The 18,557-nt window shown below is 40.9% G+C and overlaps 1 protein-coding gene and 1 long non-coding RNA gene across 3 annotated transcripts in view; one reads left to right on the forward strand and one right to left on the reverse strand.

Moving 5' to 3' along the window:
* Window positions 1-18,557, reverse strand: part of SART3 (spliceosome associated factor 3, U4/U6 recycling protein) — a 38,975-nt gene that overhangs the window by 9,141 nt on the left and 11,277 nt on the right. The window contains exons 2-13 of one of the 2 annotated variants that reach the window (XM_004053831.5): window positions 17,737-17,863; window positions 16,531-16,635; window positions 13,773-13,957; window positions 13,061-13,112; window positions 11,662-11,786; window positions 7,554-7,709; window positions 6,685-6,823; window positions 6,110-6,217; window positions 5,330-5,407; window positions 5,136-5,194; window positions 3,983-4,092; window positions 836-948 (exon numbers count right to left, since the gene is read on the reverse strand). In XM_004053831.5, the coding sequence (XP_004053879.4) occupies window positions 836-948; window positions 3,983-4,092; window positions 5,136-5,194; window positions 5,330-5,407; window positions 6,110-6,217; window positions 6,685-6,823; window positions 7,554-7,709; window positions 11,662-11,786; window positions 13,061-13,112; window positions 13,773-13,957; window positions 16,531-16,635; window positions 17,737-17,863 (1,357 nt within the window). Of the gene's footprint in view, window positions 1-835; window positions 949-3,982; window positions 4,093-5,135; window positions 5,195-5,329; window positions 5,408-6,109; window positions 6,218-6,684; window positions 6,824-7,553; window positions 7,710-11,661; window positions 11,787-13,060; window positions 13,167-13,772; window positions 13,958-16,530; window positions 16,636-17,736; window positions 17,864-18,557 lie in introns of both variants that reach the window. The other variant, XM_055358960.2, reaches the window with a different exon arrangement.
* On the forward strand, window positions 634-17,777 carry LOC109029184 (uncharacterized). Its single transcript, XR_002008244.3, has 3 exons — window positions 634-852; window positions 16,212-16,271; window positions 17,643-17,777. It is a non-coding gene; the product is annotated as an uncharacterized lncRNA (long non-coding RNA).

Here is an 18,557-nt window from a genome sequence, read left to right on the forward strand (position 1 = left end):
AATAAGAAAATGTAATCCCTGTAGGCTTGAAGTTCAGAATTCAAATAGTCCTTCTAAGTGGGTTTAAAATGTCCCTTTCCTTTCAGGAGAGACGTGAAAACCAGAATATGATCTATTAAGGGCTCTAAATGGCAAAGAATATGAAAACGAACGTTCTAATGCAAAAGTACATTTATATTAAGACTGAAGAATTTTAAGAGCTACTCAAATGTTGAGGCATTTATTTCTTATTTTTTGGTGGTCTTTGACTGCCAGTTCTGAGGGGTCCATACCCAAAATCCAGACCAATACTCACAGATAAGTTCACATTATTTTTCTATTGGTTCTAGCTCTCTAACACTGAAGGCTCTGAAATTTAACAAGGGATGCAAAGGACACATTGAGCCATTTGCCTCTCCAAGCTCCTTTGTTGGATAGATGTTGTACTAGAGCATGGTGACTCTCAAAGGAGGGATCCCGCCCATCAAGAGACATTTGGCAATGTTAAGAGACATTTCTGGTTGTCATGTTTGGTTGTGGTGGTGAAGTTGCTACTGGCATTTCAGGGCTAGAAGCCAGGGATGCCCCTAAACATTGTATAACGCACAGTCCCCCCCACAAAGAATTAGAACCCTGTGCTACAGTGACATCACAGAGTCCTCCTTGTAGCTGCAGAATTTGAGAAGAGCTGCAGGAGGACTCATTTTCAGGACACTTGTGACAGTCTAATCATAGGGCACCACCTAAGGTGGCAGCGTAAACACAGTCTGTCCCCAGACTATAACCAGATGCTCCTACTTGAGACCAAACAGCAAATGGGTTAGGCTCCAAGCCAGAAGAGAGCTGGGGGTCCCACCTTCTGTCCTCTCCATGGTGAGTAACACTTCGCAGACGTGCTCTGGGTAGTCACTGGTGCACTGGACGGCCCGGTGCAGAGCCTTCCGGCAATGCTGGGTGTCACCATGCGCTCTAAGGCAGAAAACAAAAAGTTGCTGCCACCAGGACACAAAGTGGAAGGCACTCGAAGGGAGAGGCCGTCTTCTCCCAGGTAGAAACTCACTCTTCAGTAACTCTAGCTTCTGAGAAGACCTTAGCTTTCAGATCTATCCATGATGCTTTCTCCTTCCAGAGTCTCTACAGTCACCTATGAAGTATTTCCCTGAAGCACTCTCTCCCTCAGCCATGTAGGGGCTACTGGAAAGTGTACCTGATATTGTGATCTGCAACCAGCATTCTGCCTTTACAGCATTCACATGTGCGGCACATGGCGGGGGAGTCCAACAGCTCTCTGTAACCTGATACAGTCCCCAGGGAAATTTTACTATGGCGTCCTACTGAGCGGAGAGTCATGAATCCAGGGTAGTGTCAAATTTCATACCCAGAGTCAGATCTTTTTTGTTTTTGGAAAGGGAGTCTCGCTCTTGTTGCCCAGGTGGGAGTGCAATAGCACGATCTCGGCTCACTCCAATCTCTGTCTCCCAGGTTCAGGCAATTCTCCTGCTTCAGCCTCCCAAGTAGCTGGGATTACAGGTGCCCACCACTACACCCAGCTAATTTTTGTATTTCTAATAGAGACAGGTTTTCACCAGGTTGGCAAGGCTGGTCACAAACAGATCCTTTTTGTACACTGCTAATCACAACAGCTACACAATTCTGCTAATCATAACTGTTATGAAACAGTGTATTCATATTTGTTTTTAAAACATTTTAAATATGCATAATTATATATACATATTATGATGCTCAGAATAAATTCAGAGCACTGGTTCTCAAAGTAGGATCCACGTACCCCTGAGGATCTCCCAGAGCCTCTCAGGGGCCCTGCAAAGTCAAAACTCCTTTTATAATAATACCAAGACATTACTGGACTTTTTCACTGTGTTGACATCTTCAAGACAGTGCACAAGTAATGGTGGCCCTTAGCACAAATCAAGGCAGTAGAAATCTTTTTAATGCACTGTGTGATGAAATACTAAGTACACTTAAAGCCCTTCTGCATACTGAAGTACAATGGTTACTGCCAAAAAAAAAAAAAAAAAAAAGCATATTACTGTTTGAGTTGCAAGCTAATCAAGTCATTTTTTTCAAGGACACCATTTTTACTTGAAAGAAAACTTGAGTGACAAACCACGGTCAGTTACTCAGACCTGGGTATTTGGCAGACATTTTTGAAAATTAACAAAGTGAGGCTGCCACTCTGGGGAAAACCACTGACATTATTTGTTGCATGTGATAGAATTCAAGCTTTCAAGTGAAAATTAGAATTTTGGAAAACTTGTATCTGCCACCACAAGTCTGACAGCTTCCTACTTAAAATACTTTTCAACTGAGATCAATACAGATATGAACAAATACGATTTTTTAATACTATAGAATGAAATATGTCAACATTGGAAGAGCTGCATGATTTAGTGAATTGGGATTTTTCCAAATAATGTCGTAGAATTGTGGCATCATGTAAAAGATAAAATAGACAAATGGGTATTATTGTAACAGACTGTCAATATGGTTTCAGATTCCACATGCAACACTGAAGTTTTGCTATAATATGTATGAAGGAAGAATACCCACAATTATCTGAAAATGCTTCTAAAATACCTTTCTTTCCTAACCTCTTATCACACTCTTCAATGAAAACAACAGATCACAACAGATGGAATCAGTAACAGACATGAGAATTTAGCTGTCTTCTCCTAGGTCAGAATAATTTGCAAATAAATATATTTGCAAAAATAGAAAACACTGCCACTTTTCTCACTATATTATTTTGAGGTCTGGAAAATAGTCACTGCTCAAAAAAGATATTAATGTTAGATAATTTGTTATATTTAAATAAATTGTTTTTTAGATTTCTCAATTTATAAATTATAAATATCAATAGATATAACTCACATACATAAAAGTTTTTTGGGATCCTCCAATTTTAAGAGTGGAAAATGGATCCTGAGACCAAAAAAATTGTGAACTGCAGATCTAGGGGGATATTCAACAAGCTTTAACAGTGGTTATCTCTGGGGTGGGATTATAAGAAACTGTCACGTTTAGCCGGATATGGTGGCTCATGCCTGTAATTCCTACACTTTGGGAGGCCGAGGTAGGAGGATCACTTGAGGTCAGCATGACCTACATGGTGAAACTGTGCCTCTTCTAAAAAAAAAAAAAAAAATCCAAAAATTAGCCAGGTGTGGTGGTGCACGCCTGTAATCCCAACTACTCAAGAGGCTGAGGCAGAAGAGTCGCTCGAACCCAGGAGGCAAGGTTGCAGCTGAGACTGCACCACTGCACTTCAGCCTGGGCAACAGAGTGAGACTCCCCACCTCCCCCGAAAAAAGAAAAGAAACTGTCGCTTTCTATCACATATTTTTGTAAATATTCTAATTTGGGCACACAGTGTTTTTTAAATAGTGAAAAAATCTTCAAAAAAAAAAAAAACCCAGCAATGTAGCAATGTTATGCAATGAACAACGTTCAAGACAGACTGAAAAGTTGGTCACATTCTTTATGTTTTCCCCATGTTATAAATATTGTTGGGCCTATCTTATTTTGTTCAAATAGTTTTAAAGGCTTGTAACACATGTATGCTATAACTGCATTTTCATTACAAAAAAATTTAAACATAGAAGTCTCAAAGAATGGGTCATGGTTATGACTGGGTCAGTAATTTGAGTTTTTTTTCTCTTAGCTTTTTAGTATTTTCTACTTTTCTATAAAAGCAAATATAAAAAACAAATAGCTCCAAAAGGTCAAATAAAATATCATGCCCAAAAATCAAGACAAAAACAAATTAAAAGAAATGCATGGCTATAAGAGTTCCAGGCACAAAATGTCATGTCTGGTTCTCTAGCCCTGCCCATTAAAAATGTACCTACTACTGAAAGAGACAGAATGAAAGAAAACAGCCCAGTTCTAAGGAGCTAGTCCAAGCTGGTAGGAGTCAGCCAGGAGTGAAGACAGGTGCACAGCTGACAAGCACTGCCTCCCTCCCCACCCCGAGATCAGTTACCTTTCCAGGTTGTAATACTCTAGCCACATGTTGGCGTACTTGGCATTTCCTCTGGTCATGATGCTATCCCAGAGTTCCCGAGCTTTCTGCATGTTATTGCACAGTCGAGCCTAAAGTGCATCAGCAGGCTGTTAGGAGACCTGAACCTTATGACGTCGACACCCATCATACAACATACTTCCAACAGACACACATAAAAAGCACCCCACAACTATTAGTGTTACAGATGTCCCTGGGCATTCCCCAGGCCTCCCTCCAGTGGTAAACGACCCAGCCCAAACACTTGAGCCCTTCTGCAGCCACAAGCTAATCTACCTATGTTTCCTGAGAACTGAGAGAGGGAGCGCACGGTACTTACTCGACAGTACTAGATAGTCATGTTTTTTATTTTTATCAAGCTTAACTACAAGTGTTTGAGAGACAATGTTAAAAAAAATAAAAGACTGATCTAGTATTAAATGCACACTCTGCTACTAATACTTACAAACTGTGACTTGGGCAAATTACTTAACCTGTAATTCTCAGTTTTCTCATCTTTAAAATGGTTAAAAGATAAGCATCCCATATAAAAACTACCTGACAAATGTTAGTCTCTTCTATCTGACGCTCCCTCAGAGGAGACAACATGATTAGAATTGTTACAATCCTACCTGCTGATCAAGGGAGGTTCCGTGTCTTACTGACCTTGGTGTCCCTGACCCAGTAATGACATTCAAGTGATCATATCCTCTAATTACTTGTCAAATCATCTGTCTTCTACATTAGATAGAAGCCTTACTAGCACAGGAATTCTATCTGTCTTATTCCCACAGCACCAAGTACAGTGCTGACAAACAGTACACGCTCACTGTGCTCTCACAAATGAAGCAAAGAGGCAGAGACAGAAGTAAACGAGTGAATACCTAGCATTTAAACATTTACTGCACAACTTCTAGCTGGGAGCTAATATTTTCACCAACATATTTACAAATATGTGTCAAGCTAGGTAAATAACATGAATCCTTGTGGAGCCTAGACCATTACCTAGGTAATAACATAAATCCTTATAGAGCTTAGGCCATTATCTGGGATTCTGACTCAATTTTAATTAAAGTTTAATAGGATGCTATTAAACAATGGTGGATGAAAGTGATAGATGTGTCAAAACATTTACCTCAATCCTAGCCCAGTTCTGCATAATCACGCAGCTTGGATCACCACTCTCATTGAAACCTTCAAAAACAGAATTAGTAAAATTAGAAAGGAACTTGGAGACAAATAGTCGCTGGCTTAAAAGGTACATCAACCAGGAAATAGTACAGACCAGGAAATACAACTGGGCAAAACCACAGGCTGGGGCATACTTACGCTCTTCCACCTCCTGCTTCAGATACTCCAAGGCACGAGTAAAGGCGGCCCTCAACTCCTCCAGCTCTTTACTGGAGTCTAGCGGAAAGTGCAAAAAAAGGCTTTAGGAAACCACATAGCCTGGCTTTGTTTTATTTTTTATCCTATGCTGAAACTGCCTGGAGACCCACTATGTACCTGGCATCATGCAAGGGACACAGAAATAAAATTGCCAATTCCTGCCCTCATCACATAGCTGGGGAGAAAGAAATTTGAACAGAATAGAGCATGGACAGCGTGGTGAAAAAGGCAAACACAGGGTGCTGTCGGGGGGAGTCTCCCCCAGCTGGGGTGACACAGGCAAACAGGAGAATGGCTAAAGGCTAACTGTATGAGGTGACAGCTGAAATGAGTGTGCAAGTACAAGTTAGGGGTTTTCTGGTTGTTTTCGGGGGGACATGAAGGGGCAAAGGATCCCACAGAGGTACAAAGATTTTTCTAAAACACAGCAGTCTTATTTCAAGAAGTATTTAGGATAAATAAAAAGACCTGAAAGGAGAAATGAGAGCTAAGACTAAAAAGGCTGGCAGGAGCCAGTATAAACGATTACTCTCTTGCTTTACAATCCACATCATGACTTGTTAGAGACAGAAATTGCTAAGATTTCTGGGGGAAAAAGTCACCAATACCTAGTCTACATCATTTGCCCAATCACAATGTATCTGGGGAACTAGGGCATCTCGCCAAAAGTTGTATTAAGAACATGTTCAGCTCTAAAGTGAAAAACATGTGCTTAAATACCTTGTTTGAAATCAACCCTTCTCCTCAGGTAATCAAGGTATGCCTGCCAAATCTCCACATAATCAGTGGCCTGGATGAAGCCGGCATTCAAAGCTTTCTCGAAGGTTACTGGAGTTGGAGAAAAGTCAGGATTTGTTACCAATTCAAATGGAAACTAATAGAAAGTCACTACATTCTACTGACTATAAAGCACTACATGACTTTAAAGACTAGTAGATGCAACAGAATGAAATGAGCTAGACAGGAATGTTGAAGACAGAAGTTGCTACAGCACTCTACAGACTGTTCTAGAAAAAACTTCTTCCACAAGATGCCCTGCAAGAAGAGTTCCAGATCAAGGAAGTTTGGAGAAAAGACTACAACTTCTTAGAAAATACAATGAATATTAGCATGTTAAAAAGCTCTAAGAAGCCACAAATATAACCAGTTCATCTCTCACTCAGAGCCCTTTTTGTCACTACACTCCATAACCCAAAGAAAACCCCAGGGAACACTGATGTTATGACTTTGTCACTGCTCTCTGTTTTTCACTTGGGACAAATAGCTTAGAAGTTCTCCCACAAAAACATCCGCACCAGAAATTACTTGATGATCAACTCCATGTCTCTCCATGGCCAAGAGGTACCGACTCCATAAGGCAACTGTCCAGGGGCAGTTTCTAATAGCACGGTTATGTACAGATAAAACCAAATCCTTTACTTTCAGTTGTCGATCCTATGATAAAGAATTCCAGAGTTAGGAAATTACACTTTATTAAGCATTCACCATCAACAAGACATTGCCAGCACGACCAAGTGATGAAAGAAATGTCCTTATAAACGTCTCTTGTGACCTGGTTCCCTCAACAACAACAAAAAAATCACTAAGGGGAGTGGAGGAGAAGGAGAGGAGCAACTTACAGGTTAAAACAGCCTTAAGACACGTCAGCCAACCCTACTGGATAGAACTCATTTGGATCCTTTTATACATACACACTGAAATGTTTTATATACACATACTGAAATATTTACCAACGAAATATCATTTCTGGATTTGCTTCAAAGTAACACAGAAGGGACAAGTAGGTGAGACTACAGATCAAAGTAAACTAAAGCTATAATTGTTACTAATTGTTGAAGCTGGGTGAGGGGTACAGAAGTTTCATTTTACTGATCTGTCTACTTTTATATGTTTACATTTTTGCCATAATAAAAAGTTAAAAGAAAAATATCAATTTGTTATAAGTCCTCAACACAGACAATATGCTAATTTTACTTACATTTAGTGACCATTTTTAAATAACTTGAAACACTAAAACTTTCTAAACGAGTTGGCAAAGAGGAGAAAAAGCGGACAGAGGAAAAGCAAGAGTAGGGCCATATGCAACAAACTCCTGGCACTCTTACTGATTTTAAGTAGATTCTAAATTGGCAAAAATAAAATGAAATTAGAACAGTGATCTTACTAGGTACTGACTGTAACGGATCCATAAGTCTGGGACAAGGCAGTTCTCGACCAGGGCGCGCTCAAAGATCAACTGAATGCGAGCAGGATCGCCAATTTTCATCTCAAAATCAATATATGCTTGATATTCTGCCAGCCTTGGTGCCTCTGCCTGCAACTGGAGTACAGGAAAATTGTATTAAAGTTGAATTTAGTTACTGGCAGGAAGCACAACACATCTGCAAATAAAATAAATTTTGGCAAAACTGGCTACAGTAACTATGAATCGCCAAATCCTCACTCTCAGAACCACTCCACTACGGCCTCTACAACTTCTTGAGCAAAACGAGTGTCTTCTCATCTGGTCCAAAGTGCCAGTTCATGGCAGTCGCTACAAAGGCTCCATAAACCCTTTTCTAAATCCATTCCTAGACCACAGGGAATTAAGTAGCCCATCAATCAGGAACTGAGTGAAAGAGCAACACCTTTGCCAGTGACCACTGTTAACCACCCTTCCAAACCAGAAGTCATGTTCTTGGGCTACTGAGTAGAGTTAATATAACTAAACTGGAAAATTTTGGTGCCTGATGCTATTTCAGGTTTCTTATTCCAAATATCAGTTCCCGGAAGAATGTAGATAAATGCAGAAGATGGAGGCAGCTGTGCTGAATGTTTAATGATCCAAAGACATACAATCAAATTCTTTTTAGAAAAAAATCTTATTCGACATGTTTTCTCTTCAGACACATTTTGCTGATGGCCATGACATAACTGAATGACTGAAGTTTTGGGAAGCACAGGTACATGCAAATCATTTACACATGAAAAAGAAAGGAAGAAGCAGTGCAGGAGAGTAAGAGAACACACAGACTCCATACGTAGAAAGGGGATGTTTCAGAGCCTCCATTTCTTCAGAGGAAGAATTAGTTACCCAGACACACTGTACCATTCAAAACAACTAAAACTGCTAAATTAAATATAATATCTCCTTAAAAGTCATCAACAAACTGGCAAAGAAACAAGAAATACTAAGGACTAAGGACAAAATCTAAATGAGGGTGGCAAGCTAAGTAAACATTAACCTTTTGCTGGCTTGACGTATATTAAGAATCTGACCTTCACAATCCTATTGTTGGCAAAGAAAGATAGAAAAAAAGAGTCAAGAAGCCCAAAAAACTTCAAGCCAGTCCACACATGGACCTACTGCAGTGAAATTAGAGGACAGCAAACCAAATCAATGAGATCTTAAAAGCAGTCAGACAAAAAAGTGACTACCTTCTGAAGAAGCAAGATTTATACAAACCGCTGACTTCTCAACAGCAACAACAGACATCAGAAGACAGAAAGATACAATCAATTGCTGAGAGAACACATTGTCCATCTAGAATTCTTTTGCTGTTGTCGGTCTAGAATTCTATAGCCTAAGAAAATAATTTTCAAGAAGGGAAGCAAAGACCTTTTCGAACAGAGAAAATCTGTTACCAGCAAATCTCCCTCGCAGGGGACTCTAAAGGTCAAGTGTTGAAGACACTGGACAAATTTATAATATTATTATAAAGCTTTACAGAAAGACAAGATATAAGTAGCAGAAACCTATACTATGTTCATAGATTAGAAGATGTAAATTCTTCCCCAAATTGATCTCCAGGTTCAATGCAATTCCAATTAAAAAAAAAGATTTTAAAAATATAACTAGAAAAGCTGATTCTAAATCCAATGGAAGCATTGAAGGCAAAAAAAAAAAAAAAAAAGCCAAGATCCTCTTGAAGAGGAACAAGGTGGATGGGACTCACCCTATCCAAGAGCAAAACATTATAACTCTCATCATTACAACAGTGTAACATAAACCAGTGGGACAGAACAGAAAATCCAGAAGAAAGACCCACACATAAATGGACAGCTAATCTATGACAGATGTGGCACTGCACATCAGTGAGGGGAAGAAGGAATGATCAAACTCAGTACTAGAACAACTGGTTCTCCATATGGAAAAATGAAACCAGATGCGGTCTCATACCACTCAAAAATCAATCCCAGGTGGATGAAGGCCTAAATATGAAACAGAAAACTATAAAACTTTTAGAAGAAATTAGAGCTAAGTAGGGAATATTTTTTAAATAAGCACAACAAAAGCACAACCAAAAGGGAAAGAATTTTAATCTAATTGGATTTATCACTAAGAACTGTTCATCAAAAGACATTGTTAAAAAATAAAAAAGTGAAAAGGCAGTTGCAGTGGCTCACGCCTGTAATCCCAGCCCTTTGGAGGCTGAGGCAGGTGAATCACCTGAGGTCAGGAGTATGAGACCAGCCTGGCCAACATGGCGAAACCCCGTCTCTACTAAAAATACAAAAATTAGCGGGGCTTGGTGACAAGGGCCTATAATCCCAGCTAATTGGGAGGCTGAGGCAGGAGAATCACTTGAACCTGGCGGGGTGGAAGTTGCAGTGAGCCGAGATCACGCCACTTCACTCCAGCCTGGGTGAAAGCGAAACTCCAGTCTCAAAAAAAAAGAAGTGAAAAGACAAACAACAAACTGGGGAGAAAATCTGCAACACACACAGCCTAAAATAAGACTTAAGACAAAGCACTCCCACAAATCAATTAGAAAAAAGATACATCAAAAGGGAAATGGGTCAAAGACTTTTTTTTTTTTTTTTTGAGACGGAGTCTCACACTGTCGCCCAGGCTGGATGGAGTGCAGTGGCGCGATCTCGGCTCACAGCAACCTCCACCTCCCGGCTTCAAGCGATTCCCCTGCCTCAGCCTCCCAAATAGCTGGGATTACAGGCGCCCGCCACCATGCCCAGCTAATTTTTTGTATTTTTAGTAGAGACGGGGTTTCACTATGTTGGCCAGGCCGGTCTCAAACTCCTGACCTCGTGATTCGCCTGCCTTGGGCTCCCAAAGTGCTGGGATTACAGGCATGAGCCACCTCGCCCGGCCCAAAGACATTTTTTTAAGAAATAGGGTTTTGCTTTGTCGCTTAGGTGACAATGCAGTGGCATGATTACAGCTCACTGCAGCCGTGACCTCCTGGACTCAAACAATCCTCCTACCTTCGCCTCTGGAGAAGCTGGGACTACAGACACATGCCACCAAGCCCAGCTATTTTTTTTTTTTTTTTTGGTAGAGACAGGGTTGTGCTACGTTGCCCAGGCTGATCTCAAACTCCTGGGCTCCAGCAATCCTCCAGCCTTGGCCTCCCAAAGTGCTGGGATTATAGGCATAAGCCACTGTGCCCAGCCTGAAGACTTTAACACGCACAAAAATTTGAATGGCCAATCCATGTGAAAAGATGCTCAACTTCATTAGTAACCAAGAAAATACAAATTAAAACTACAATTTCAAATTCATCAAATTAAGTAAAATTTAAGTATGTCCAATATCCAAGATTGGCACAAGCAACGAGAACTCTCAGATACTGCTCACAGCAGTGCAAACTGATAACCTGGAAAACACTTGAACATCACCCTATGATCCAGCAAAGTCATTCCTAAGTACGTATTCTAGAGAAACTCTTTTTCATGTGTACAAGGAGATACACACAAGAATGTTCAGAGTGGCGCTGTTCCTCCTCCTAGCAAAAAACTGGAAATGACCCAACTATCCAGCAACATGGATAAATACATTGCAGTACACAGACAACTTTACAGCAGTGAAAACAAATGCACCGGAATTATACTTAGCAACATGAGTAAAACCCAAAAGCATGTTCAATGAAAATAAAATATACAGCATGATTCCAATATATAAAAGTTCAAAAGCAAGCAAAATTAAACAATATATTAATTAAGGATACTTTCATAGCTTGTAAAACTATAAAGAAAAGCAAGGGAATGATTATCACAAAAGTCAGGAAAGTGATTACCTCTCGGGAGAGGGAGGAGGAGGCAATCGGAGAGGGGCACATAGGAGACTTCTAAGGTACTGGCAATGTTCTATTTCTTAACCTGGGTGGTAGGTACATGGATGTTCACTTTATTATTAGTATGTAAACTGTATGTATACATTTATACACTCTATATATTTCACAATAAAACATTTTAAAGATACTGTTTAACTCGCAACTATCCATCAGGGAAAGGTCTGTAGAGAGACGTTTACTATAAAAGAAGCCAACACTTACCAGTGCTTCTTCATAGGGTTTATATTTCTCCAGCTGCTGTAGTGCTTTGTTATAGTTCTGAATTACTGACTCTGGTATTGGGTCTTCTGACCATTCTTCATACTCTGCAAATGTGGCCTCCATATCTATTGAAAGATGGATTCAGCCCCGTGGGTCTTGCCATTGGGCTTTATCAACCCAAACACAGATTAAGCCATGAGACTCAGGTGCCACTAGCCCCTCCCACATCTGTGGCATGGCAGCTCTTACTGATCAAATTCTGATTTCTGCTGAGCCCAAACCTGTCTGTAGAATCTGTCTCAAAACAATGTCCCAGGCAACCCTCCTAGCTAATTAATCAGTCAATGACACTAGTAGCAATGATTTAACAACACTTACCCAGTGTTACCTATGTTCTACCACTTCACATCCATTAACTCATTCAGTCATCCCACTCTACAAGGTAGTCTATTGTGATCCTCATTTTGCAGTTGAGGAAACTGAAGCAGAGGGTTCAGTTGCTCGTCTACAGTTAACGGTAGAGCAAGGCTGTGAACCCAAGCAGTCTGGCTCAAGTTTGCACTCTAATCATTATGCTAGGCTGTTTCACGCTGGCAGGTGAAATCTGCAAGCCGGCTCAGCTCTAGTGTTTTCTGCATGATACCCAACCATTTGATTAGACAACTACTTTATCACTTGTTAAATCCAATAAACCATGAAGAGAAATAACACGTGGGCTCCAGTAAAGTTGCCCAGAGGTTCTGAGTATGTAAAACACATGCCCGTGTCTAGGGAACAAACACAACAGCCATGCCAAACTCTTCCCATACTCAGAAAAATCCTCCCAGCACGCACACACTCATAGCTCCAAAGACTCAAAGGCTTAGATTGCCAAAATGTATTTACCAAATAAGGAAACTCTTTACCAAACCCCAAGAAACTCACTTATGAGTACTTCCAATCAACTGCACTTCTGAACCAAATCCCTCCCATAGAGGAATGATCTAAACTCATGTAAAATTCCTGCTGTTATGGAAGAGGTTACTTGTGAAGATAAAATGATTATAATGGAACTCTTGTTCAATGAAGTTTCCCCAAAAAATACAGGTGTCATTCACTATTCCTTTCAGAGACCCTATCTCTGCCTTTCCAACTAGGTCACAAAGGAGAAAAGGGCTCTCACCTGGGAGTCAGGGAGTCTGGCTTCCAGTCCTGCCTCTGACCCTCACAACCCTCTTAAGCACTAACATTCAAGATGTTTTTACCAAGGACCTCATCCAAAGAGACAATATCCAAGGAGAGTAACAACACCAGCTTTACCTGCCTCACAGGATGGTGGGAAAGGTCTAACTACATGTTGTTCCCCAAAGCATTTTAAAAACCATAGAGGGCTGGCTGTTGACATGTCAGTTTCTCTTACCATAGAGTGGGATCGCCAACTGTCGCCGGAAAAGACTGTGGACTTTCTCAAGCTGTGAATCAAAGGTTTGTTCCCGGTCAAAAGGGGAAAGGAAGCCAGCTACGGGCTAAAGAAGCAAATTAGTAGTAAATGACAAACTGTGGTTCTTTCTTTTTCTTTTGAGAAGGGTTCTTGCTGTCACCCTGGCTGGAGTGTGGTGGTGTGATCACAACTCACTACAGCCTCACACTCCAGGCTCATGCAATCCTCCCACCTCAGAGTCCTGAGTAGCTAGGACCACAGGCATACGCCATCATGCCCAGCTAATGTTTTAGTTCTTGTAGAGATGGGATCTCACTATATTTCCCAGGCTGGTCTTGCACTCCTGAACTCAAGTGATCCTCTGGCCTCAGCCTCCCAAACTGCTGGAATTACAAGCATGAGCCACCGCACTTGGCCAACTCTGGTTCTTTCTACTTCAAAAAATATCTCAACAAATTTTCAGTTCAAGCTAAAAAAATTTATACGACCTCTTCCATACGTATTGTACCAAATGCTAGAAGGGGTATAAAAAAAGGTTATCTATCACCCCACCACTAAGGGATTGGCAAAGACCATTTTGTTAACTATATGAACTGCAAGATTCATCATGGACATGTGTTTCAAAATAATCCTTCCAAGGAGACTTACAAAGACAGCCCCAGCCCGTTCAGAGACAACCACAGGTACTCACCCGAGCAGCTTCCACGATCGCACTTTCAAACTCTCGGTAAGCCTCCCAGAGGGCGAGTCCTTTGGTCATATGTAAACCAACAGACGAGAGAGCCCTTTCAAACACGGAGCGAACTTTCTCAAGGCCACCTTTCTGACCAATCCCACCAACTGAGTACTGGCCATACTCTAGCCAAATGTTAGGACCTAAAAATAAGAAGTGTTCAATTAGTTTGGGATATAAAATACCCAAATATCAAAACTGATGCATAACAAAAGAAATGTGCCTACCAAAAAAGTACTCAGACAGCAGCACTAAATGACAGTGAAGGCCTAACAGCAGAGATGACCATAAAGGACTAAAAAAACATTATAGTCTGGGGAAGACCATAGATCCTCAGAAAAAGATAAATGGTGCTATTAACAATGCCTATGAGAGAGTAAGAAGGGGGTAACAGGATCATCAGAAATCATGGGAACACCATGCACTGCTAAAATTATCAGTGGCTCTAAAAGAAGACTCATGGGCCACAGAGCAGAGGTACAGGTATAGTTTTTAAAAACACATTTGGCCGGGTGCGGTGGCTCACGCCTGTAATCCCAGCACTTTGGGAGACTGACGCAGGAGGACCACAAGGTCAGGAGATCGAAACCAGCCTGGCCAATATGGTGAAACCCCATCTCTACTAAAAACAGAAAAATTAGCCAGGCGTTGTGGCAGGCACCTGTAGTCCCAGCTACTCAGGAGGCTGAGGCAGGAGAATCGCTTGAACCTTGGTAGGGGGTAGGTTGCAGTGAGCCGAGATCGCACCACTGCACTCCAGCCTGAGGGAAAGAGTAAGACTCTCTCTCAAAAAAAAAACAAAAAAACAACATATAATATAGTTTTATATTCATAAAACACCTCTTATTTTCATTATTCAGATTATAAACCAAAAAACTGAATTCTTCTTGGCTTGTAAAGATACACAAAAAATTCTCTATCTCAGAACAGTCTATCTGGTAAGTAGCAATGCTTCTCACAAGGGGCACTGCTCCCAGTGGGAAATCAACAAGGAGGAGGATACGAAATCTGAAAGGGGAAATTGTTTGTTTGTTTGTTTGTTTGTTGAGACAGAGTCTCGTTCTGTCGCCCAGGCTAGCGTGCAGAGGCATGATCACGGCTCACTGCACCCTCTACCTCCTGGGTTCAAGCAATTCTCCTGCCTCAGCCTCCCAAGTAGCTGGGACAACAGGAGCATGCCACCACGCCTAGCTAGTTTTTTGTATTTTTAGTAGAGATGGGGTTTCACCGTGATAGCCAGGATGGTCTCAATCTCCTGAACTCGTGATATACCTGCCTCAGCCTCCCAAAGTTCTGGGATTACAGGCGTGAGCCACTACGCCCAGTCTGAAAGGGGAAATTTTTTTAATGCTTTTTTTTTTTTTTTTGAGACAGGGTCTCACTTTGTCGCCCAGGCTGGAGTACAGTGGCACAATCTCGGCCCACTGCAACCTCCGCCTCCTGGGTTCAAGCAATTTTCATGCCTCAGCCACCTGAGTAGCTGGGATTACAGGCCTGCATGCCACCCCGCCCGGCTAATTGTATTTTTAGTGGAGATGGGGTTTTCCCCATGTTGGGCAGGCTGATTTCGAACTCCTGGGCTCAAGGGATCCTCCTGCCTTGGTCTCCCAAACTGCTGGGATTATAGGCATAAGCCACCATGCCTGGCCTTAAAATGCTTTTTTTTGAGACAGAATCTGGCTCTGTTGCCCAGGCTGGAGTGTAGTAGCACAACCTCAACTCGCTGCAACCTCCACTTCCCAGGTTCAAGCAATTCTCCTGCCTCAGCCTCCTGAGTAGCTGAGATTACAGGTACGTGCCACCATGCCTGGCTAATTTTTGTATTTTTAGCAGAGACGGGGTTTTGCCATGTTGGCCAGGCTGGTCTTGAACTCCCAACCTCAAGTGATCCACCAGCCTTGGTCTCCCAAAGTTCTGGGATTACAGGCGTGAGCCACCACACCCAGCCTTAAAATGCTTTTTAAAAGCATTTTGTCCACAGCATTGTCTGATGTGGTCCCCAATTCACATAGAGAAAATATTTAAGACAATTATACTATATACAGGGGACGGTAAAGAGACTTAAAGGGAGGTGAGTCTTCTATACTTCACTTGCACTGGTAAGATGTCAATACCAGCAGGCGAGGGAGGTCTCTGTGGGGACAGAACAGCTCTGTATCTGGACTGCAGCAGTGGTTAGATGAATCTACACATGTAATAATATGTCTTTTTTTTCCCATTGTTCCAAGGTCAATTTCCTGGTTTTGATTTTGTATTACAGAAACAAGATATTGGAGGAAACTGGGTGAAGGGAGTACACAAGACTTCTCTGTACTATTTCTGCAACTTCCTATGACTCTATAATTACTTCAAAATACAAAGGTTTTCTTTTAATGTTTTAATCTTTTTTTTTTAAAGCATCCTGTCCAAAACCTCTAAAAACCTATTGAATGTATAAAAGATCAGCGGAAATACCATGTAAGTTCTCACTGTCAATAAATCCTGAGTGTGAGTGTATTCATTCCCTTACTACAAGTGCTTCTTCCACTTTTATTTTAAAATTAAACTTCCTCAATTAAAGACCAAAGACAATGATAAGACAACTCAACTTAAATCTTGCTAATTGTGAGACTAACGTTCCCTTTTCTGGGTAGCAACATCTCATAATACAGTCCTCAACAGCAGACTGATCTATATGACATTGCCAGATATCCAAAAAAAGTCCACGGGAACTTACAAATGTAATCCTTCACGGCTTTCTCAAAGAGGTCATACACGTGCTCTCTGTCCAGGCCATCCTGGGCCATGCTGATCTCGTCGTGCAGCCACTCCAGCCAGAGCTCTATGAGACAAAAATACTTCCCGCATTAATACCAAAGGGTAGGCTAAGTGCAGGGACTTTACCAAGAGACATCAGCATGCAAACGTTTCATCCACCTTACACAACCTGGCGTTGTTTCCAGAAATTCACTTCTTAAAACCTGAACTAAGCACATAGGAGGTTTTATGCTTCCAAATAAGATCAGATCACTAAAATCATAATATCCTCCACCTGTTAGGCATTTTATATTTTGCAAAGCACTTTTCTCATTCAGTCTTTATCATAATCCTGTAAGGTTGGTGATAGTAACACTAATAATAACGACATCTATCTAAGGATGATGACATGCCAGGCATGTGTTAAGTGTTATACGTAGAATAGCTCATCCTATACCGTCATACATTACAACGCAGAAACTACTGTTGCCATCATTTAACTGCTAGAAAAACTGAGTCTTAGAATGTTTACATAATTTGCTTAAGGTCACACAGCTAGTAAAAGATGTAGCCAGGAATGAATCTAGGTCACCTGACTCCAGCATCTACACTCGGCAGTTATGCTTTGCAGAAGGGAAAAGGGGCAGAGTGGGATCTAGGACCAAAGTGTTCTAAGTACTGCCCAAAGATCACTTATTAATATTCATGAAGATTGAACTACAGAGTTGTTCAGTGCAATTATGTTTCTAATAAGCAAATAAGTAGAAATAACCTAAATGCCCAACTATTCTGGAACAATTAATGTATGAAACATTTACATAAAAAACTGTCTGTAAAAGTTTAAATATATTTACAATTTTCTGGTTTCAAGAGAACGGGTTAAATACATAAATAGTGAAATGGGAAATACAGAAATGAAAGCCAAGTTTAATTACATTACAAATGTTTACCATAACGTTAGAATAAAGAAATCAGAATTCAAAATCCGTGTTATATGATCATAACTACATTTTGCAAAAAACTACAAGGTAATAAACTAAAAATAGCTAACTCTGATGCGTTTTCTTCTTTCCACTACACTGTACGTTCCAGGTTTTCTACAAGGAGCATGTCCCACTTTCAACATTGTAAAAAATGTGCAAGCCTTGTTTCTGTTTCTAAAAGCAGCCTGACTGCTGAAGCTTACCTTCAGTCAAGGGAAAGATTTCACTCATCTTCTGGCGGGCCATCCTCACCTTGGTAAGCTCCCCCTCCAGCCGGAGCAGTCTGATCAAGTCCACATGGCAGTTGTAGTCATAGACGTTGATAGACAACTAACAGGAAAAGAAACAAGTTGAAATTTAAAACGCCATCATCAAGTAACTTAGCTTTTGTCACTACTGGTAACTACACATATACCTGCCACAAACAAAATAAATGTGCTATCTGAGAAAACCACTGAAACAGCAACCCAGCACGTACCCACAGGCAGAAGACAAAACAATAAAAGAGGCTTTTGTAACAAACATAAAGCTCCCTCAAATCTGTTACAGTTCCTGTTAGAAGACATTTGGGTTATCTTGGAAATAAAGGAGGCATTCTAATGAAACAAATAAAAAGTATGTGACCCTAGGTAAGTTATTTACTTTCCTAAGCTCTATTTCCTCATCTATAAAATGAGGACACTACTAGTTTCTAGCTCATACCAGGTCTTCCAAGGATTTAAAAAATTTCTACTGTTACACTGGTCTTTAAGAAAAACTAAAAAATAAAAAGATAATTTCATAACGTCCTTTAGCACATGTGAGGTACACTGTAAGACCTCTTTTATTTTACTAAATAAAAAAAAATGGAAGCCAGTTGTGGTGGCTCACATCTGTGATCCCAGCACTTTGGGAGGCCGAGGCAGGTGGATTGCTTGAGCTCAGGAGTTCGAGACCAGCCTCAGCAACACAGTCAAACCCTATCTCTACCAAAAATACAAAAAATTAGCCAGACATGGTGGCGTGCGCCTGTGGTCCCAGCTAC

Source organism: Gorilla gorilla, chromosome 10 (assembly GCF_029281585.2).
Source record: "Gorilla gorilla gorilla isolate KB3781 chromosome 10, NHGRI_mGorGor1-v2.1_pri, whole genome shotgun sequence".
Lineage (NCBI taxonomy): Eukaryota > Metazoa > Chordata > Mammalia > Primates > Hominidae > Gorilla > Gorilla gorilla.